This window comes from Myotis nattereri, assembly GCF_964212035.1.
Source record: "Myotis nattereri genome assembly, chromosome: 1".
Classification (NCBI taxonomy): domain Eukaryota; kingdom Metazoa; phylum Chordata; class Mammalia; order Chiroptera; family Vespertilionidae; genus Myotis; species Myotis nattereri.
In genome coordinates, this window is record NC_138075.1 from 29876918 (window position 1) to 29900376 (window position 23459).

Below are 23459 nucleotides of genomic sequence, written 5' to 3' on the forward strand. Positions count from 1 at the left end.
GGGAACGGAGAGCACGCGCTCGGAGCTTGCGGGGGCGGACTCGGGGCCGGGGCGGAGCTACACCGCGAGGCGTGGAACTCGTGGAGAGTGAGGGGAGGAGGGGGAGCCGGTGGCGGAGCGCCGGGAGCCGGCCGGACCGGCCCTGCCCGGGGGACGCTCAGGACGCGCGAGTAGCGCCGGATTGGCTGGGAGCAGGCGGCGCGGTGCGCGCGAGGCCCGAACGCCGCCTCCGCGAGCGCCAGACAGAAGCAATCCCCTGCCGAGCCGCGCTGGCGGGGCCTCTGGCCGGCTTGGCTGGGCTGCGGAGCGCTCTCCTGCGCGGGTTTGGGAAGGAGTTAGCGCCTGGGGCCGCTCCTCGCAACCCCCAGGAACTGCCGGCCGACCCCGGGAAGGCGCCAGGGGACCTGGAGGTAGCGTAGGAAGCTGCGTGGGTGGCAGAACGGCGGCCACTAGGACGGAGAAGGTGCCGTGGGCCTTGGAGGAGGAGGGCTCCTGTCCTGCCTCGTCTTCCCCCTGGCTTCCTCCTCCCGCTGCGGTGCTCCAGGACCCGGGTCCAAGTGTGTCCACGGGGCGACCTCCCTGAACTCGGGAATCTGCAGCGGAGCCACGCGAGGGCAGATACCTGGCTGCTCTTCCTCCTGCTGCCAGCCCTTGGTTTTGTGGCTTCTTCGCCACGGCCTCTGCTTTCAAATGAAAAGCACCGGTCTTGGTGCGAAGGTGTTCCTCCCACCGAACCCTGCCAGAAAAGTGGAAATAGAACCCAGGCCATGGCAGCTGAGTTTCATTTTAGTATTTGTGGGAGATGAGCATGAAAAGAGCTTTTGTTACTTTTTTTCCCAGGTGTGTTTTCATACAATGTGTTATTATTAATCAACTGCTGCTATTTCATATCAGCTCATACTATCCTTTTAGCCCTTTCAACGGCTGCATTTAAAAGTTACTTACACACATATGTATATATTTTTCCTTTGGTTCTCAGCCGCGGTAAAACCTGAGAAGCTTAGAAATGAAAAGCAAAGTGTCCAAAATGTATAATCACCGTTTGTACACAATTAAAATCTGTCAGTTTGATGGCTATGAGTTTATTGTTCCAATTGGAACATGGACTTATCCTCTGAGTCACATTGTTATGTATTGCACGTTAAATAATGGAGTACAAAGGAGATGAGGGATGGAATTGAGGTGGGATAAAATAAACTAGTAAAAAAAAATTTGAGTGTGTGTTTTGCTAGTATTTTTTTGACAGTGGGTTAAAAATCAAAGCCAGAATGGTGAACCCATCTGAAATAATAAAATCATAATATGGTAATTAGACCAGATGTCCTTCCTGACGACCTTCTGGACAAAGCGGGGTCTGAGGGAAGCCTGGGTCCCGGGTGCCAGAGGCAACAGCCAGGGGAAGGAAGGCCTACTCTTGCATGGATTTCATGCATCCGGCCTCTAGTTTCCTATAATTATCTCGGTAGAGCCTGGTGGCCAATGGATTAAGTAGTTTCAAATGGAATATATACAACTTTATGGGAAAGTATGTCCAAGAGAAGTTTTCTTTATCTCTAAAGATGAAGACCAAATAGTTGGTTACATTGTTACCTCCCTAACCTATCTTTATTCTCTTCAGTTTCCCCAAGTTTTAAATGATTAAATGTCTTGAATTTTTAGTTAAATTCTAAACCACTAATAGGTTCTGTAATCTTAAACAAGTTTGGGCCTTTTTCTTCATCTTTTAAATGAGGTGGTAGACTATATAAGCACTCTTTAAGTAAAGTGATAGACTGAAGCACCCTTTCAACTTAGAAATGCTATAATTATTCATGGAAGAAACTGACACTTGTTTCACAAATAACAACACAAGGGGCTATCTGTATAAAAGTAGTTAATGACAAACTTAAGATGTAATTGGGAAAGTTGAATATGAATTCAGCCTTATAAAGTATATGGAGGATTGTTTGCTAAAACTACTAAAATTGCTGAAATAAAAAGTGATATTAGAACTAAAGTGGGCAATTATAATAGATGCTTGTCTCCCAACAATTTTCCTCAAATGAATTTATCTCTGCCGAGTTTAGCAAGCTATTACAAAATTTACACAGGAAAAAACCCAGTGATCTTACCATCACATTTTTTTTCTTTGCTGGTTATTGAATGAACATGGCAGTATCACATGCTTTTTTTACTCGTGTTACAATGCAACATTCCTTCAAAATCCATCCTGAATCAGGTTTTATAACAAGGAAAATTTTCTGGAATGTAGAAAGAGAGTAGCATTTCTAAATACTGACTCGTCTCAGGGACATGGTGGAAGGGAGAACCACAGTAAAAGAGTTAGAGTTTATATGTAAAGAATTGGAAGCACCCAGGGATTTATCCTCTCAGTTCTTAAGGTTTTAATAATGAAAACTACAGGAGTTTGCGTTAACTCAGTTAACATAAAAGGTAAACATCTGGCTTTCATAGTGATTTCATTATGAAGATGAAACTTTATCAGTAGAAATGAATTATTGAAGTATGAGTTTTTCCCAGTAATGGTATATTTACACTTAGCCTTCTGGTACTTTAGTTTTCTGTGGTTAATCACAATTTCAATATAAATAAGGCAAAAGCTTACTTGTTTTTCTGTGGTCAGACTCTCCTCATTAGCACTGGATATGAGCAAGAACGAATTTGGTGATGGATTATTCTTTCTCTAAGGCTCATTTCACTCTATCTCTTTCCTGTTTGGTTTATGGCCACAACTAAAACTGCTTCGATTAAAAATGGGTGCAAGCAACATTTTGAATGTAATACTTAATGCCACTGGATTATATATCTTTAAATGGTAAATTTTGTTATGTGTATTTAGCACAATAAATACCAAGTGAAGCTCTGGTTGATTACAACCCATTATTTCCCCCAAAAGTAGCTTGGTTATAGTCAAGATGAATTTTAAACTAGCTGAATTAGACAGTGTATTAGTTCGTAGGGCTGCTAAAGCTAAGTACCACAAACTAGGTGACATAAAAACAAGGAATTTATTCTCTCATGTTTCTGGAGGCCAGAAGCTTAAAATCAGGGTATCTCGAAGCCATGCTCCCTGTGAAAGCTCTAGAGAAGAATTCTTCCTTGTTTTGTCCAGCCTCAGGTGGTTTCCAGCAATCCTCAGCATTCCTTGGCTTGTAGCTGCATCACTCCAATCTTTGCTTCCATATTCATTCACATGACCTTCTTTGTGTGTATTTGCCCTTCTTTAAGGATACCAGCCATTGGATTTAGGGACCACTATAATCTAGTACAGGGGTGGGCAAACTTTTTGACTCGAGGGCCACAGTGGGTTCTTAAACTGGACCGGAGGGCCGGAACAAAAACATGGATGGAGTGTTTGTGTGAACTAATATAAATTCAAAGTAAACATCATTACATAAAAGGGTACGGTCTTTTTTTTTTTTTGGTTTTATTCATTTCAAACGGGCCAGATCCGGCCCGAGGGCCGTAGTTTTGCCCACGGCTGATTCTAGTATGATCTTATTTAACTAATTATATCTTTAAAGACCCTATTTCCAAGTAGATCTCATTATAATGGTAGAGCTGGGTATGAAATTTTGAGGGACTCTATTCAGCCCAGTATAGGCAGTGATAGATTACTGTGTACAGGCATGAAAACATAAACTAGAAATTCAACTATCAGAAATGAAGGTTCAAAGGTTTCTTTAAGAGGTGGGATTTAGAAATTGGATACACTTTTAGAAAAAATATAGCACTATAGTCTAGAGAATACTGGAGAAATTTTTAACATTTGACATAAGTAGCCTAATGTTTCACCCCTCGAAGTAGTTTTCCAAATTAGAATTTTCCAAAGTCTGGTGAGGTAAATTTATTCATTCTTACTGAAGAAACTGACATTGTGCTTTCGTTATCTTCTAGTGAAGTGAAGCTGAGCTACCTCAATTGCCCATGGAGTTTGATGGCACTGATTTGGGAACAACCAGGACAATGTTTTCCCATATCTTCCCTTGTTTAAAATAAGTTTGAACTTTTCCTTGTGCTTTTGATATTCTATTTGTTCTGTGCAGATTGCTGCTTAAAATAATTATTTTGGTCCTTTGTATTTTTTTTCACCCATACTCTCTTCCTCTGAGGTCCCCATCTGGAAACCCAGATATATAAGGATGTTTTTGGCTGCAAGTAACTCATCCTAGGTTAAACCAAAAGGAATTCAGTGGCAGCTAGGAAGTCCAGACATGTGTATAACTTCAGGGTTGGCTACCTTCAGTTTCTGAAACCATGTCATTAAGAAGCCATCTTTCAGCTATGCTTTGTTCTTTGTTGACTTAATTGTCACATCAGCTCTTTGTACATGGTGGCAAACTTGGATGGTATTGACTTCTGTAGGCTGTAATTTAGATCAGTAGGTTTTGAGCCTGTCTGGGACACCTGGAGACTTCAAGATACTTTCAGAGGACCTGCAAGGTCAAAACTATTTTTATACTAATATTAAGGCATTATTTGTCTTTCCACTCTCATACTTTCATTAGATACTGTGCAATTTTCCAGAAGCTGTGTGATGTGTAATATGGATATTTAATGGAATGTGTTTGTATGTTTATAGTTTAATTTTTTAATATATAATATCAGTAGATATAAACTACATAAACAAAAGCTCTTTGGAGTCCTCAGTAATTTTTAAGTATAAAGGGGTCCTGAGACAAAATCTTGAGACTCATAGATTAAGGCCCTGTGTCCATCCCCAAAGCACTTACTTGCCGGGGTCCAACCCCAGCAGGTCCAGGGGTTCCCAAAGGCATAGACGGAGTCGGCGAAGAAGGAATGACACGGAGACAGCGTTCAGTTGATCAGCAGCCTAGCCAGGATCTCCAGCCAAGTTCTGGTCTCGATCTCCAGAGAGGTTCTGCCCTGGATCTCCAGCCAGGTTCTGTGTCCATGTTCTCTTGCTAGGTTCTCCAGGTTCTCCAGCCAGGTTCAGTCACCAGGTTCTAGTCAGGTTCTCTTGCCAATTTCTGTAGTCAGGTTCAGTCCAGGATCTTTTGCCATGTTCTCTCGCTAGGTTCTGTCTCTAGGTTCTGAGGCCAGTTTCTGTCCAGGATCTTTTGCCATGTTCTCTCCAGCGAAGTTCTGTCTCTAGAGAACGTTCTGTGTAGGTTCTGTGCCAATTTCTGTCTCTCTCTCTGTCTTCTTACATCTGTATTTATACCAGTTGATTCCAATCCTATCAATCTCTATTTCAAAGGTTAGGGCGTTTCTTATCTCCATTCCAGGGAGTAAAGATTATGTAGCTTAAGCATGATTGTTCATAGTTAAAGTGATTAATTACCTGCCTGGCACTTAGTTAAGAGGTTTTATTCCCTCCCTAACTTCAGGGGAAAATCCCTACCTGGGGAAACAACCTTTCTCAGAGACCTTGGTTAAAACACATAGTGCCAAGAAGGTGAGCAAACATATTAAGAACAGTATGCCATATATGCCAGGTCCCTTGAAACAGCAAGCATGGACCGGCTCCCTGCACTTACTAGGGCAAGGAGAGTGGCATTTTCTGATTGGTTTGGCCTTGATCAGGTACGCACCCAGAGGATGGAGATTAGCTGTCTCCCTACCAAATGGACCAAGGAAGGATAGATCTGGGTTCCATAGGTAAAGCTAGTGTCTCGATAGGTTAGCAATTAGTCCTACTCTTTTTACAGCGTCTTATCTCTCTCCACCATTACTAAAGATTTCATTCTTTTCTGAGAGCTGTAATGTATACCTTTAATACTACCTGCATCGTCTCATGTTGATATTCACAAGATGGAGAAACTCTTCCATATGTGTTCTGACTATTTACAAATGCACAAGGTCGCTACTTATTTGTATGGGCACTTACCTGGTAAAAGAAGAAAATCAGGAAAATAAAAAAGTGATTTCTATTTAAAAAGCTATGGTATTTCTCCTCCCTTAATTCAAGAAAGGGTAACTATAAGGAAGGTCAACAGAATTTGCTAGGAGAGGAAAGAATGATGAGCTAAGGGAAAGGAGGATGAGACTTGTTCAATGGAAAGGTAACATTAAGTGCCCAAACGCTATTTGATTTCTTAAAAGGGCCCTGTTTACAAGGCCTTCTATGCCTAGTGTTCAGTATACACAAGTCAAGAAAAGGTAGCCCCAGTTTAGCAACTGACATGAGTTAAAGTTAAGTGAATTTTTTGAAATCAAAAGTATGTGTTTCTTAAATTATTATTAATTATTGGTGTCCAGGTCATCAGACTTAGCTTAGAGCCCAGCTACCCTAGAAAAAGATATTTTTGTCTCTATAAAAGCAATATGTATAAAAAGAAAATTATTTTGTTGACCTAAATAATCTTATTTCCTCTCAAGTTGATTTATAATTGGAGGATATATAGTTTATAGGAATGTTTTTACAGTGTTTTACCTTGAAAATGAACCTCTAGGAAAAGTTTTAAATGTTAGGAAGCATAAATTAATTTGTGAAGGAAGCAGTTCTGAAAAAATCTCATTTCATCATGTAATCGTTACATTTCATATTTGTCTGTGTATCTCCTGTGGGATTGATTTGTTGCAGCGCCAGTATCCCTTTCAAATACAGAACTTGTTCTGTTCCCTTTTCCTAATATTTGATGACTAAATACAGAACATATGAAGCAATGGGGACTTTGACTTGCTAGCAGTACAGGTTCCTCCCAAGGTGCCCGAGGGGCTGCTAGAAATTTGCCTTAGCATGTAACAGATTGCAGAAGCCTCTGCCTAAGATTGCCATAGCTCACTCAAACAATATTAAAGCTAGATTTTCTGGCTGATCTAAACATGTAAGGCATAATATCGCGTGCTGTCACTTGTCCTCTTTGATGCCTGCAATTCTAGACTAAAGATGTAAGCATCGGGCTATTGTTGGCCTTATTTCACTTAGGAAAGAAGTGTGACAAGCATTACTAACCACTTTGAGGTCACTGCAAAAAGGTAACTTTGGGTGGTGAAATATAAACAAATATTTTGTAAATAGAAAGTCAAGGTAAAATAAATGAGATAAGCCACAAAAATAAAACTACCCAACATTGTGGTTTGTAAATGGATTGCTGATGGCACAGTTTTTCCTCAGTTGAACTTAAAATTGAAAAGTATCTCCCCAAGGAAGGTCAAGGGTATCAGGAGTTTTATTCTTAGAAAGAAATATTATGAGTCTAAAAACTGTAATAATGATGTTTCAATTCCACCAATACTTTTGGACCACTAATTCAGTTTCCCTAATAATTTGGTTCTGAGATGGGGATGCCCAAACATATATATGTATATTCTAATCATATAGCCCTCTCTGTAATTTAAATCAATATTTGATTTGTCAGTGACTCTCTTGGGAGTTTCAATAGCTTGAATGAGTCTCTGATTTGTTGGGTAAGAAAAACCAAGCAAATTGGTACCTACAAACGTGAGATCTATATATTGGATTTATAAAAATGCAGACGACCATGCATAGGCAGCCTACCTAACTGATAACTTTGCATTGTCATATGGGTGAAAGTTAGAGTCCAAAGTAAAGTCTTAAAAACAAAGTAGAATTAAAAGCTACAGTAGTTCAGTTTTGTGTTTTGAAGAATTTGAAAGATTTAGAGCACTTAAAGAAAGGTGATAAGCCTGGCTGATGATGAAGATACAATTTCAGTACTTTGGAGATGGTAAATGATTCATTTTTCACTAAGTTATAAGTCCATTAGCTAGCAAACTAGCTTACTTCATGCCTTAGTTAATGAATAGTTAATAACAAATGATTGTAATACAGTTAAAAAATAAGGAAAATGCTCAGTTACTTATCTAAATGCATTGAAGGGGGAAAAAATAACAACACATGATTTTAAAACATTCAAATGGTGCTCTTTTAATCCAATTTTTAAATTGGGAATCTGAGACCCTGAGAATAAATGATATGCTCAAGGGAGTTAGTGATACAGTTAGATCTTATATTCCTGATTTTTGTTCTCATTGCTCTGTTCAATCCAATTGACTTGGAACATCTCACAGGACTGCTGACTCTCTTAAAACAGAATGTGGATTACATCAGCTAACTCAGTTGGTAGAATATGAAACTAATAATCTCAGGGCTGCCAGAGCCTGTTATTTTTGTGGTCAAGAAAGGCAAAATATGAGTTAAATTGGAATGTGAACTGGTAGTAATAATACCTAGGCTTTGGTATTCAGCTTAATTGTTAACAGCCCCAATTAACTGTGGAACTTTGGATACCCTTTCAACATGTCTAAACTCCAGTTTCCTCTTCTGTGAAGAAACTTTATGCTTACTTACAGTCCCTTCTAAAGTCCAAATTCTGTTATTTTGTGTAAACTTTTTTAGTTCAAAGGTACATTTTTAAAAAACAAGCAAACACCTTTATAAAGATTTAAATTAATTTGGGGGCAAAGAAGATTTTTAATTGATTGGCTTACTTTACTCATTACTAGAATATAAAAGGGATTATTACAGGTTATGTAGTGTTTTATAACAAGTCAACTCCCCCATATTAATATCATAGAAATTTAATGACACCTAAGCAAAATAAAGGAAGATCTGAAGATCAGGGACTACAATATGATCCAGTAGTATCATATTGGCACAAGACAGATATTCAACAGACCTAGAACTTTGCAATTTGCTTTCTATGGCCTTTGGCAGTATCTGAGCCTCTATCAAATCTCAGGCACTGTGTTAGGTGGTCAGAATGAAAAGATGAACAAGATATGGTCCTGGGCTTCAAAGAGCTTACCATTTGATGAGGGAGTTAACTGGGTAAGCAAATAATTGCAATATAGTTCATTAAGTGCTATGGTAGAGGTCAGAGAGCCTAGAACAGCCGTGGGCAAACTACGGCCCGCGGGCCGGATCCAGCTCGTTTGAAATGAATAAAACTATTGAAATAAAAGACCATACCCTTTTATGTAATGATGTTTACTTTGAATTTATATTAGTTCACACAAACACTCCATTCATGCTTTTGTTCCGGCTCTCCGGTCCAGTTTAAGAACCCATTGTGGCCCTCAAGTCAAAAAGTTTGCCCACCCCTGGCCTAGAACAATAATTCTCAAACCTGGCTTAAGGTTGCAACTTAAGAATTTCCCAAGGAGCTTTTAAAAACATACAGATGCTCTTGCCCTATCCCTCAGAGATCATGACTTAAATTATCTGGAAAGGAGCTCAATGAATTGGTATTTTTAAAAGCTCTTGAGAAAATTCTAATACACAAGTTGGGTTGAGAATTACTGGGATAAAAGATGGGCACTACACTCAGCCCTTAGGACAAATAGGCAATGGTCAAGCAGACAAGGAAAGAAGAATTTTTCAGGCAGAGAAACAGCTTTGTTCGAAGGCATGGAAAGAATAGTACTCAGGGTGCATCAGGGGAACTACAAATAGTTCTGCAGAGCTCAGTGTAGGATGCATGAGGGAAGGGGATGAGCCTGAAGACATAGGCAGGAGGAGGCAGGTCATTATTATATGGTCTGTGACTGAGTGTGGGCTTTACACTAAAGTCAATGGGAAACCCATAGGGAAGTGATATGACCTCATTTCTTTCTTAGAAAAGGTAGTTTCAGTGGTGCCAGTCATTAGAGGGACTGGAAGCAGGGAAACAAATTAAGAGGTGGTGGTAATCCAGGCAGGAAAGAGGGGCTGAACTAAAACAGTAGTCTAGGAAGGTAGAAGGTATTCAAAGAATACTAGTAGATAAAGATGACCTGGGCAAATGGATGTGGTTGGTGGGAGAGTAAGAGGAGTCTGTGGAGTACAATTTTCCTTACTTTGTACCTACTTTTATTCATTTGCCAGTGGATCTGCCCATAATTAAACATTTCAGAGGTTGAGAGGAGCAGCTTTTTATGGACTTAACGATATCCAATGTGGTTTGAATCTAGTCATTTCAAAATCAAAAGCTATCAAAAGAGGCTGTTTACAATCCATAAATGACTAAATTCCTAACATGCTTAAGGCCAAGCATCTAACTAGCATTTCCACCCAGTTTGGTGGGGAATGAGATGTGAACAGCACTAAAGCAAAGGTTTGAGAGATTTTAATGGACACAAATGGCTATGCTTAGTCTTTAAATCTGTCCAAGCAAATGGAGTGGAAGCCTTCGAAATCTTCAGAGATTCATCTGTCAGTGACCACAGAAAAAAGATCCTCCCTCCTACATCATCAAACTGACTTCCTTTAATTCCTTGTTCTGTGTAGGTCTTAGATCCCAGGACTCTCTGAAAGAGGAAGGAGGAAAACAAATACACACACACACACACATGCACACACACACACAGCTAAAACATCAAATACCCTGGTACTCACTTTGCAAATCCCCTAAAAATATTAAATTAGAATGTACATTAACAAATGCATTCCAAAAATCTACAACTTGTCTAGACGTTAAAGTGATTTTGAAAATGAAAGTAGTTCTCACCACATTAGATTCATTTTTGCCCTTAGTTGCTCTGCCCATAGTTGTAGTGCCCACAGTACCTGAAGGGAAACATTAGGACAATGAGAGCTTTCTTTGAGGAAAAAAAACTAGTTTTAGTTTGTGTTGCAAGGCTATTAACATTCATCACAGTATTATATTATTGTATGACTATAAGATTGACTCTGGTATTAGCATTAATGTGGATTTTCTAATTGCTGTTTTAGAAAACAACTTTATTGCCCTGGCCAAGTGATTAAGTTGACTGGAACATCATCCCATACAACAAAAGGTTGCGGGTTCGATTCAGGTTCGATTCGATACCTAAATTTCGGTTTGGTCCTATGTCAGGGCAACTAAGGGAGGCAGTTGATCAATGTTTCTCACATCAATGTTTCTCTCTCTCTCTCTTTCTCTCTCCTCCCTTCCTTCCTCTCTCTATGGAAATCAATAAAAACATATCCATAGGGAGGATTTAAAACAATTAAAAAGAAACAACTTTATTAAGCAGTATTTTTAACATTGGAGTGACAAGCCTTTTTTTTTGTTTTGTTTTTATTGAGAGCTCATGTCCCACAGGAAAAAAAATAATCATTGAATATTACATGCAAATAAGTGATTTTATTTGAGAGGCTACAAAATGTATTTCTAATACAACTTTTAAATGAAGAAATGTGATGGTAATTCATATACATACAGTCACACCCTCAGATAACCCACAAAAATGGCCAACTGTGGATAATAAGAACAAATCAAAGATTAAGGTGGGGTAGGGAGGAGAAAGAGGAGGCACAGTCTGAGATAGAGCAGGAGAAGGGAGGCAATAAAAAGGGAAGAAAAAAAGGGGAGAGAGGGAGAATTGTAGGGTGCTAAATAGGCTTTGTAGTGAATCTGTCCTAGGTTAGTGTTGCCAGATTAAAATATAGGACACCCAGTTGAATATGGATTTCAATAAATACCACATAATTTTTATTATAAGTGTATCCATGCAATATTTGGGACACTTATACTAAAAAAGAATTGTTTATCTGTAATTCAGTTTTAACTGGGCATCCTCTTTCTATTTGCTAAATATGACAACCCTATCCTAGACGTCCTGCTGCTCTCCTGAGTGTGGTGCAAAAAAGTTTGGAATCTATTGTCACTCATTGAAATAATCATAATATTAATAAAAGTGCCATTTACTTTATTTAAACCTTTAAAATGTATATTTTGGAAAAAAGACTTATTCTCCTCCTGGAATTCTGTGGGGTTTTCTATGAAGTGAAAGAATGACCTAGTTTAAAAATTAGCTTCATAACCTACTAATACCGTAAATCTGACATTGAGTTGCCTCAAAGCTTAAAAAGGCCTGTGTTTGAGAGCAATACTATTTATCAAGGACCCAGATTTAAGCTAGCTGTGGGTTTCCATCCTGCCTTTCAGCATTTTAGCTTATTTTCCTTTCAGCAGCACCTGCTGGAGTGTATGTCAGCCATCAGGAAGAGTAATACTAAAGTGAAGTAAAGGTTAAAGCTGAGAAGAATGACTTGCTTTCTTTTAGAACAGAGGGAGTTATAGAATAAATAAGGTCTCACGAGTATTCATTTCCCACCACACTGTACTTTCCTCTGAATTTATAAATGTAGCAAATATTCACATCTAACCTTCAGCTTCTCAAAAGAGTTCAAGAAAATGCTAAGAGTTTGGGGAGGGGGAGGGCGGAGGAGAGAAAACCAAGGCTGTCAGAATCAAATGTCTTATCACCACTTCTATTATTACTAAAGATAAACCTCTTCTTTAAACACTAGCAGGCATGATGAGAAATTCAGCTGAATTTACAGATTGCTTGGTGCCTGTGTTCTCTAAGATAGGTGACAAAGGCCAAGAACTGCTCCCTCAACTCTACTGAAGCCAAGGAAGGGCTGCCATATACCCTGGGTCAAATTGTAATTTTACTCTGGTGGGAAGGCAAATCCCTCCAAATGTGCCCCATCTCTGGAAAGACTAAAAGGAAAGACTTTACCTAGGTATAAAATGTTTTTCTCTTCTATAAGACTAGGTGATGCAGTGTGCTAAACAGATAAGACTGACAAGGTTAATACTACAACCTGGGCCTCAAGGGAATTTGAAAGTAGTGATTGCTTGAAGTGTAACCAAATCAGTAATATTAACATAGTATTAAATTTTGCCAACCAAATAGGTCATATCACTGGGACTCAGCCAACCAGTACACAGGACAGTTGATGTTTGAGGAGGGATTCTTGGCAAGAGCAGTGAGAGAAGTGCAAGAAGTGCTCTCTCTACTTGGAAATGCCTAGAACAATAAGTCCTGTACCTTGATTTACTGGGAGATGGGTCCAAAATTACATTCCACCCCTTCCTTAGGACAGATTTGTGAAATTCAATTCTTTTGGAGCTAGAGGAAAAGAAAAATGACCCAGGAACACTGCTAACTACTTAACCTTCAAGAAACCACCACACCTTGTGCAATTGCCTAACTGATTTTTAATTCAGTGCCCCGATCGCCTAATTTATCAATGGTAAAAAGAAACAGTGATAGATAGGGATTGTGGAGGAAGTGGGCAGTGACTATTTTTTGGGAAGGAGTAGAAAAATAGATAAGAATTGTGAAGCAGAATTCCAAGTTTAATACAGTCTAATCAAGGCTGCCAATGATACACCTCAGTACCACAGAGCATGGCAGTAAACATCAATAAGTTGTGGTGTGTGTGTGTGTGTGTGTGTGTGTGTGTGTGTGTGTGTTTCAATTGATATATTGTCCCAAGGGTAATAGAAGGCCAATCGCTCCCACAGCATTTCCTGAATTACCTTGACTGTGGACTAGAAGCATGGATGTGATGGGTGCCACCTACTGGGCTAAATTCAGAATTACAAATCTGTCAACCTGTTTTACTGAACAAATTAATCTTAGGGAGTATGATTCTTCATTTGGAAGATTATACATTAAACTAGTGATAAGTTTGAATTCGAGTCATAGCCTGTAGAAATGGAAGAGTCATAAAAATCACATACTTTAATGCTGCCATTGTATAGCATATTCTAGGAGAGGAACTTTGGATATGGAGTCAGAAGCCTGACTTCTCTGAACTAGTTTCTTGTTCTATAATCACTACCCAACAGAGTCATTGTGAGGGTTGATCAAAACCATATGCTTTCGCCCTGTTGGCTCAGTTGGTTGGAGCATAGTCCCACACACCAAAAGGACTTGAGTTTGATTCCTGATCATGGCACATACCTAGGTTGCAGGTTTGATTCCTGGTCAAGGCACATATTGGAGGCAACCAATTAATGTTTCTCTCACATAGATGATTCTCTCTCTCTCTCTCTCTCTCTCTCTCTCTCTCTCTCTCTCTCTCTCTTCCTCTCTTTCCTTCTCCTTCTCTCTCTAAAATCGATAAACATATTCTTGAGAGATGATTAAAAAAACCCCAAGGCCACCATATGTTTTCAACATGCTCTATAATATTTTATGGTTATTTTAGATAAAGAAAAAACTGAAACTAAATGACCTGCTCAAGTTATTTAGCTGATTAGCCTCAGAGTAAGGCCTTCAATTTATACATGATTCTAAACATAGTGCTTTTTACACTAAATTACTATTTCCTAAAATTTGACAATGAGATGATTTTAGGTGGCAACTGAAATAAATCTGGAAGGTTTATTTAATGCTAAACACATTACTATAAGTCACAGTGGGAAAACTATCCCTTTTTAATTCTCTCAACCTTGATGGCATCAAGGAGAAAGTTTCAATATGTTGCTGGGTTTTCTTTAAAACGCTCTACATCTTGCTTGGTCAGCGTAGCTCAGTGGTTGAGCGTCGACCTATAAACTAGATCACGGTTTGATTCCTGGTTAGGGCACCTCTTGGGGTTGCGGGCTCGATCCCCACTGAGGGGAGTGCAGGAGGCAGCCTATCAATGATTCTCTCTCATCATTGATGTTTCTATCTCTCTCCCTCTCCCTCTTCCTTCCTCTCTAAAATAAATAAAAAATATGTTAAAAAAAATAAAAAACAAAACTCTCTACATCTTGCTAATTTCATTTTCTAATAAAAATAAAACATACCTCAGCCTTCAACATCTTGTTAGAATATTAAAATTTTGTTTTCCATATACTTATTATTATATTTACTTTCTGTTATAAATAACTGCACTAGCTTTCATTTAAAATAGTAATATAAATTTTATTTTCAAGTAATGTGTTTAAGAATTTAAACTCAATCTACGGAGAAAAATTAAATAAACAATAGTCCAAGGGACATAGAAGTTGGGAAACACTGAGCACCACCAAATCACTTCCCTATTATATCACTATTGGCAATAATCTTAAGATAATTACTTTAAAAATCCCTCTATAAAGGAAACTAATGTTTCTTTTGTTTACTTTGCAAAAATCAAGCACAAGGTTATAAATAGGTCAACATAACCAAACTAAGACTTAGATTTCAGACCCATATGTGTGTATTAGAAAATTAAACTGGCCTATAATCCATGCTCAATGAATGCATATTCAATAAAACACAGTAGCAATGGGTCACTCGTGCTTGTGGCTACACTCATTTGCTGTAACAAAACGGGTTGGTGTCCTATCACTTAATTCTCCAGACACATAGGAGGAGAGATGACAAAAAGGATGTTGATCTGAGGGTTGTCCTAGTTCACAGCTCCAAGACTCAGAGTTTGAGGTGATGAAGTTGAATGGAATATTTCATTTATTACTAATTTTGGCTTGATTTAAATCTAGAACTCCAAGAATTTTGACCCCTTACTCCATGGATCCCTCAAGATGACCTTCAGATAATTTTAAATTAAGTAAAACAAGGATCTCTCCTCCTCAGAACCCTCTTTTCCTCTATCATTTTCATTAGTATCTTAATGACTTTATAGTAGTTCTGGTTGTATTTCAGGTTATTATTGGAGAAGAAAGCCTCAAGCTTTCTGTATCCAATTCTTTTTTTTTTTTTAATATATTTTATTGACTTTTTACAGAGAGGAAGGGAGAGGGATGGAGAGTTAGAAACATCGACCAGCTGCCTCCTGCACACCCCCTACTGGGGATGTGCCCACAACCCAGGTACATGCCCTTGGCCGGAATCGAACCTGGGACCTTTCAGTCCGCAGGCCGACGCTCTATCCACTGAGCCAAACCGGTTAGGGCTCTGTATCCAATTCTTATCAAAAACAACAGTTAAGCCCTAACCAGTTTGGCTCAGTGGGTAGAGTGTCTGCCTGCGGACTGAAGGGTCCCAGGTTCGATTCCAGCCAAGGCCATGTACCTTGGTTGCCGGCACATCCCCAGTAGAGGGTGTGCAGGAGGCAGCTGATCGATGTTTCTCTCTCATTGATGTTTCTAGCTCTCTATCCCTCTCCCTTCCTCTCTGTAAAAAATCAAATATATATATATATATATATATATATATATATATATATACAGTTAAAAGACAAATATGAATGGAACACTGGCTGAAAGATAGATAGTCCATCCAGTCTTCTAGATTTTCTAAATTTGCATATGGATCAAGTCAGACTAACAGAATGCTATATATCTGGACCAAATCATCTTGAACTGATTCATCATTTTTTTTAAACTTCAAATTAATAATTTCTTATCAGATTGTGCCAAGGAACAGATAGGAAACAGTCTAGGAAATTTAGATTGTGAATTCATTGTAGAATAATTATTGAGGACACTAGCTACTATAATACACATAGTATCCTGTCCCCATGATAGGACTTGGAAAGAAATTTCTCCTGGTCTCAGTGCCAATAAAAGCTATGGTTCTCCCGATCAATTGGTGATTGCTTATTTTGTGGATACCATAAGTCTTTGTTTCTTTTTCTGGGAAATTCAGAATCATGTTTGAAGCCTGCCTCTACCAACTATATAGTACTTCCGTTATGTATTTTCATGTATTCACCTGGCTTTGAATTATTTTCCCTTTGTGTTGATTTTCTAGTCCATTTATTTTGTCCTATCTATTTATTTTATCCTGTGTTGTGCTTGAATTTATAAACTGTTTAAGCTCTTTATGGAATACAACTGAGAAGAAATTAGAGATACATGTTACTGATACTGATAAAACATTATCATCCCTTCGCTATGATTTCTCATTCTATGTGTCTTTTTTAAAATACAGAGTTCAGATTCATAGATCCCTGAAAATTTAAGAACTCTTTTCTCCTGCCCCTCCGAAAACATTATTTTCTTTCTTTTGGTAAACTATATGATTTGCTCTAATGATGCCATAAATTCTTTGGGACGGGAGTGGGGCGGAGGATGGGGGGATGCTGAAACTCCCAGAGGAATATCTGAATTGGTGAAACTCACAGCCATTGTTTGATGTCTATCTCTTTGGCTCTCTGTTTTGAAGTAGCAGAGTCTATTCCAACTAGATTCATGAGATAAAGCTACTTTAATTTCTAGGAGAGGAGAGGGGAATAGGGAGGAAACTAGTTTATCAAATGCCAACTATGTATTAACTACATATGCTAAGTATATAATGTATTAGTTCTTACAAAAGAAAATTTCACTTCCTCCAGAGAAATCCTTACCTTGGTATGAGAGCTTCTGAGTAATAATAATGATGATGATGATAGTGATAAAAATATATTATAACACTACTAACATTTAACTTACTATGTGCCAGACATTATGTTGATCACTCTACAAGTAGTGGGATCTCTAATGTGAAACAAAACAAAACCTCAAACTATGTATCTATAAAACTTTGCCTACCTTCTTGGGGCCCAGGAAGATTTAAAAAAATGCTTGCTTTGGCTCAAAATTCTGATGTAAGTATAGTGATAATTTCAGATCATTGGCCTTCTGGTAGTTCTTCAAGGCTTCAATTCTGAGCTCAATCACTTTTCCATTAAAGTCATTCTACAAAGAGAACATTTTTCAAAACTATTCGTACACTACTGGCTTCTCTAAAACCACTATTACCTGAATCCTTTTTACTCAGAAGTTTAAAAATGATCCTATCATGCTTAGTTTTTAAAGTTGGGAAGAAAGTGTTTGTGATTTTTCCCCCCCTGTTTCAAAGAGAACAAAATCAAGACCATAGGGAAAAATGCTATTTTTTCTCAAGTTACTGAAGGTGAAGCTGGAGACAGTTCTCTCCAGATGTCTCCCCATGAAACATTCATTTCTTTTAGCAGGACAATTGGTAATTGAGATAAAGGGATCAGGCTTAACATTATGAAACTAAAAGCCTTTACATTGTATGAATGAAACTGTACCCCGAGTCTAGCCTTGGAAGACATTGATACCTGAAGGTTGTTGGCTTGTTCCTGGTACCTCACCCATTCTGTTTTCCTCTGTTGCTTTTCCTGGTGGAAGAAAGAGCCTCTGGGTGACAAAGTAAATTGAGATCAGAAATCAGTTTTCTCAATATGCCACAAAGACTTTAGAGTAAAATTATGGTGTCATAGATTCACTAACAAATTGGTTTCAACTGCACAGTCCTTTCAATTGGTCTCACCCTACAATTCACTCTCCAAAAGTTAAAATCTAAGTGAACAGGATAATTTTCTATGAATGAATTGGCTGAGAGAAGATTAGATACAAGCATAATACCAAAATAAATGTTCAAAAACAGATTAACAGGTGTTTTGATGTCACATAGCTATTGTGAAACTGTCATTGTTGGCACAGCTTCTCCCACTTTGCCCTCACCAACATGATTTCCCAGAACTGCAGTGTCACTCTGACTCAAATATAACGTCAAAAGGGAATCAGATCTCCTATAAATTTTTGCATCAATTCAGAAGCACATTATAGTAGAGGCATATTACTGCTGCATTAATGATATTGACTCTGTCAGCTCTAAAAGCCAGTGCCATTCAGAAAATGTGTACTACCTTCCCTATCTCCTTCAGTTTCTCTGCATATGATATCTCCAATTCACTCTTGATCTTCCTAGGTGATAAGGGGGTTTCAGGAGCCTGGGGTGAAAGAAGAGAGCTAAAAAAAAATAGGAGGCCCCAGGAAAGAAGTACAAGTCTTAGCAGACAATAAGTCCAGTATATCCTAAAGGCCCAGATCTTACCTATCTGCCTATCCAAAATAGCCCTGATTGTCAACTGCTGTTTCCAGTTGTGTAGTATCAAATACCAAGAAGTCTACTTGCCTTTCCATCCTGCACGTTTGCTTTGTTTTTTATCTGTGGTGCTTTTTGTTGATCACTGATTTCTTCTGTGTTGAATGTCTGCAGAGAGACATATTGGAAAAGCTTTAAATTAGCAGGAATGAGTAAGGGAAGTGGAAATCCAACATGGGTTAAAGCTTTTGGTTCCTGCCAGTCAGCAATCTCTCAGGGCCCTACATGAAAAGTGAACTACCAAAGGGGGTTCAGAATGGAACAAGCCCTTCCATTTGGTCCCTGGAGTGTATCTTATAATAATAATAACTATTAATTGAACCTTTATTATATACCAATCACTAGTATAAACTACTTATTTACTTACACTACTCTACTACATTAAAAACTTTCTCATTCAATCCTTATAGGACTATTTTTATTTCCATTTTACAGATGAAAAAACTGAGACTTGGAGAGGTGAAGTCATTTTTGGGGATCACACAGCTAGGAAAATACAGAGCTGGAATCTGAACCAGATTTATCAGATTCTGAAGCCTGGGTTCTTAACCATTAGGCAGGCTGCTCCTCTCTCCATTCTCACTGTCTAAAAGTATGGGTAAGGAAAGTCAGTTACAATCGAAGTCATTTGGACATCCCTTATAAAAAGTCTCTTAGGAACTCTGGAGAAGCTGGATTTTGATAGAGGCTATTTCCTGTCACAAAGACTCAAGAACTCAGGAACTAAAACTTCTCACAATTCATAGAACTGATTTGTAGTTGCCACTGAGAAGTAGGGGTCTCAGTATAAGATGCAAGGCTGGATGGTATCCTGATTATTTGTGGAAAGGTGAGATTAAAAAAATCACTCAGAGCCCTGGTTGACTGGGCTCAGTAGACAGTGTCAGCCCCCAAACTGAAGGGTCCTGGGTTCACTTCTGGTCAAGGGCACATACGTTGGTTGCAGGCTCGATCCCTGGTCCCCTGTGGGTGTGGGAGGCAACCAATCAATGTGTCTCTATCACATCAATGTTTCTTTCTCTCTTTCCCTTCTAATCTCTCTAAAAATCAATGGGAAAATATCCTCGGGTGAGGATTAACAAAAAACAAAGAAACAAACAAAAAAAAAGCAATCAGAAATCACAGGACACACCTGTTTTTATCACAAGACACAATCTGCTCTTCTAGTCACATAGTCTGTGGAAAAGCATTCAGATACCAAGGACTTAGTCCACAAAAGAATTTCTACCTGTCTGGTTTTCCAGCAAAAGGCCCTACTATTATTATCTTAAACAATGCAACGATTGCTGCAAAATTATAGGGGAATTAGAATTAGGTATTCATTCATTCATTCATGCCATTTAAATTTATTGATTGTCTACTGTTCCAAACATTGTGGTATGTGCTAGGCATTCAGAGATAATTAAAGCAATCAAGATACTGGAGGAGCTCTTATCCCAAGAGCAAGGAGACAAGAAACAAGTAAAATAATAATAAAAAATAATGATGATAAGCTTATATCATAAAAAGTGTTATGAAAGACATGAACAGGGTTGCACAATAGATTGGAGGGGGGTTGCCATATTTTAGATAAAGTAAACAAGGAGGGCCTCCCTGAGGAGGTGACATTTAAACAGAGACCTGAAGGATGAGAATGATCCAACCATAAGAAAATACCATTACAGGCCAGGGCTAAAGCAAGAACAAAAGCCTTGAGATAGGAAAAGTCTTAGCATGTTTGAGAAACCACAATGAAGGAGGGAAGGACTTCTATGAGAGGAGACTAGAGAGGCAGGCCAGAGCCAGATATGCCACAATAAGAGGTATCTGTGAAGGGTTTTCATAAGAAGAGTGATATGATTTGATTGTTTTAAAAATATCACTTTGGCTGCTATGCAAAGAATGAATTAGAATGAGGCATGAGTGGAAGCAGGGACATGAAGAAAATGAGGATATGGACCAGAGGAAGGGAAGTGTATTTTCATTATGGTCTGTAAGACAATACTTTCAAGAGATACTTAGAGGCACACCTTGTTCCATAGCATCTCCATTTCTTTCCGTAGCATCTTGTTTTTCCTTTCCTGTTTTTGGGGAAGGGTTGGGGGGCGGGGGAGAACCAAACAAACAGAAACATGCGTCTGTTCCCATCATTAAAGTGAAATTCAAAGAAATTATTAAGTAATAAGGGGAAAGGAGTGCAGGGACATAGTCAACCACAGAGGAAAGCAACAATGAGCCTAGCCCCAAATCCAGGAACATGAGAGATGAGTTTGATGATTATGATAAAAAATAATAAAAATTTTGAATAACTTTCATTATGGTAACTGTGGTATGATATTAATAGAAATGAGTTCCTGATAATACTTAAGGTGTATGATCATATGGAAATTTCTTGGGGCTTAAACAACTGCTTTCTATTTTTTAAGATCTTTTACATTGTTGATTTTAAAAAATCTTATAAAACTTTCAGAACAAACTTTTTATTTTATTTTATTTTGGTAGGAATGTTCTATCCCTTCTGAAATATGAAGGGTTACTATGCTTGTATTTATTGACTACTAGATAAGAAGTTTTTACAAAGTTAACGTGATAGAATATTTGCTAGCTATTAGTCCTTGTTTTCCCCAACATTTTATCTGACTTCCTTTGGATCATCCTGCACTTTCTAGATCAAGGATGTATAAATGTTAGAGCATCAGATACTAGAGATGAACCCTCTGTCTTTCCTTCCACAGCAATGGAATCGATCTCTGACCAGGAGGCCATTCCCTAGAGTGCCCATCAACCTCTTACTAGATTCTGCTTCATGTCCTCTGCTTCCTTAATGATCTCCAGAGCTGAGGATTCTTCACTCCCCTTCCCTGCCATGATCTGTCTCATAATCTGCAGACTAGAAGGAGGAGAGAGACATCATAAAACATAATACTTCCTAAAGAATAATATTAATATTTTGCAACCAGTCAGAAAGTACTCTACCATGGGAGTGAGGTGGGGGCTGAAATCATGGGAGTTATGAAAGTCCTTCTGGATATAACAGGTCTTAGTAGGCAGACTCCATTCCTAATTGACATTTGTCTTAGCTGTGTGCTCTATAATAAATTCTGTGTTCTATAATGCTCAAAACGTAGGTCTTTAACAGCCAGTGAGGCTCTTCTCCACTCTATCAGAAGAATGTTTGATATATGACTTTTGGGGTAGAAGGGGCACTTTTGCTCCTTTGAAGGAAATCAAAGAACCTGTTGTCTTCAGGATAAATCCAAAAATTATTCCCTACCCTGTCTCTGTACATCTCCCCCACCTTGCTTTTCCATATAAAGAAATTTGAGTTAGTTGAGGAAACCACTTATATCCTTATGGTAGCCCCCAGGGAATCAAGCCATGAAGAAGTTTCTAACAAAATCTGAATCAGTAGCAAGTCTTTGTGAGAGAAGGTATCCTTTAATGGCATTAATAATGTTTATATTGCCCTAACCAGGTTGGCTCAGTGGATAGAGTGTTGACCTGTAGACTGAAAGGTCCAAGGTTTGCTTCTGGTAAAGGGCATGTACATTGGTTGTGGGCACATCCTCAGTAGGAGGTGTGCAGAAGGCAACTGATGGATGTTTCTCTCTCATCGATGTTTCTAACTCTCTATCCCTCTCCCTTTCTCTCTGTAAAAAAAAAATCAATAAAATATATTAAAAAAATAATAATGTTTATATTGTTGTACTTTTTCCTTTCTAATTAGAAGCAGAGAAGCAAGACTTTGTTTTTTTCTTGCCTCAAGAGAAGTCTGAGTTTCTGGGTTTGTTTGACCACAACTTTCTACCTGGCATTTATTCTCCAAAATTCTGAGCTCCCTGAGATGCTTATGATAAGGGTAGAGAATGAAGGTAAACCCATTAAGGTGAGATTGCCCAACACTAGACAGGTAATAGAGAGTTGGTGGGTCTCAAGAACAGTGAGTATCTTGGTGAAGCATTAAGACCTAACTGCCTAGTATGCTTAAAAAGATTGCCATTCCACTGCTTGGCATGGGAAGAGCAGAGTCATCTATCCTAAAGTGATTCCACAAACACGAATAAGGCGCTATTAGTGTGACCATGATAAACTGAAGATATTAAAGGCCCTTATCTTTTCTTGGGTAGATACACCAGGGAAAAGAATAATAACTGTAACTCCATGAGATGAGGGCTGAGTCATATTTAATTTTACTAAAAGAGAAAAAAGGATTCCTTGCCATTCTGATTTTATGGTTACAAATTTTTTTTACCTACTTTAGCTGAATGTCTAAACCTTTTTTTTTTAACATGTAAATAATAATTGTTAATCTTATGGATTAACCTTCTCCAGGCTTTCTACCTTTAGGAAATCCTGAGTAGGGAGCCATTACCTTCTTTGTTTTTCCTCCAAGTTAGACATTAACTTTTGGAATAAGGGGTTGTTCTTATCTTCAAGCGGTGTTAGCAGCTCTAGAAGTTCCAGTTTTCTTAGTTTTAAGTCCTCATTCAATTCCTTCAAGAAGTTGCAATCTATTTTAGAACTTCTGTGGGAAGAGACACCATAGTATCTGCATTTAGTCTGGGTTAACAGAAACTTTCTTTTTCCCTACTGGATAATTATCACTTAGCATCTTTGGTCAAAGACTCACCTTGTTTTGGGGGATAAGTGAGAACCTGGTGAGTCTGAACTACTTGTCATCTTGAAGGGAAACTTCTACTTTAAGAATAAAGAGGTTTTCTTGAAAATATGTGCCTTCTTGTTCCATTCAGTTGTCATCATTTTTGTGCTGCTGTTCTTGAAACTCCTGTTGCATTGGACTGATTTTAGCTGCAGCTTGAGGTCACAATGGTCCCAAGACCACAGAATCAACAGGTCTTTTAAGTAACTCCAACATCAATGACAGTTTGTTGACTAAAAATACTATTAACTACATCTGGTAAGTTCTTGCCTTAGCTTTAGCTAATGCCAAAAGTTTTATT

At 38.4% G+C, this 23459-nt stretch overlaps 1 protein-coding gene across 1 annotated transcript; it reads right to left on the reverse strand.

Moving 5' to 3' along the window:
• Positions 1–10011: 10011 nt before the first annotated feature.
• On the reverse strand, positions 10012–23178 carry CCDC196 (coiled-coil domain containing 196; the record flags this gene model as incomplete). The annotated part of the gene is given in 11 exon segments (XM_081086007.1): positions 10012–10215; positions 10416–10474; positions 17154–17181; positions 17184–17300; positions 17690–17749; positions 18281–18364; positions 18550–18627; positions 20529–20579; positions 21292–21388; positions 22871–23047; positions 23129–23178. Coding segments are annotated over 11 exon segments (1005 nt in total).
• Between the last annotated feature and the right edge of the window lie 281 nt (positions 23179–23459).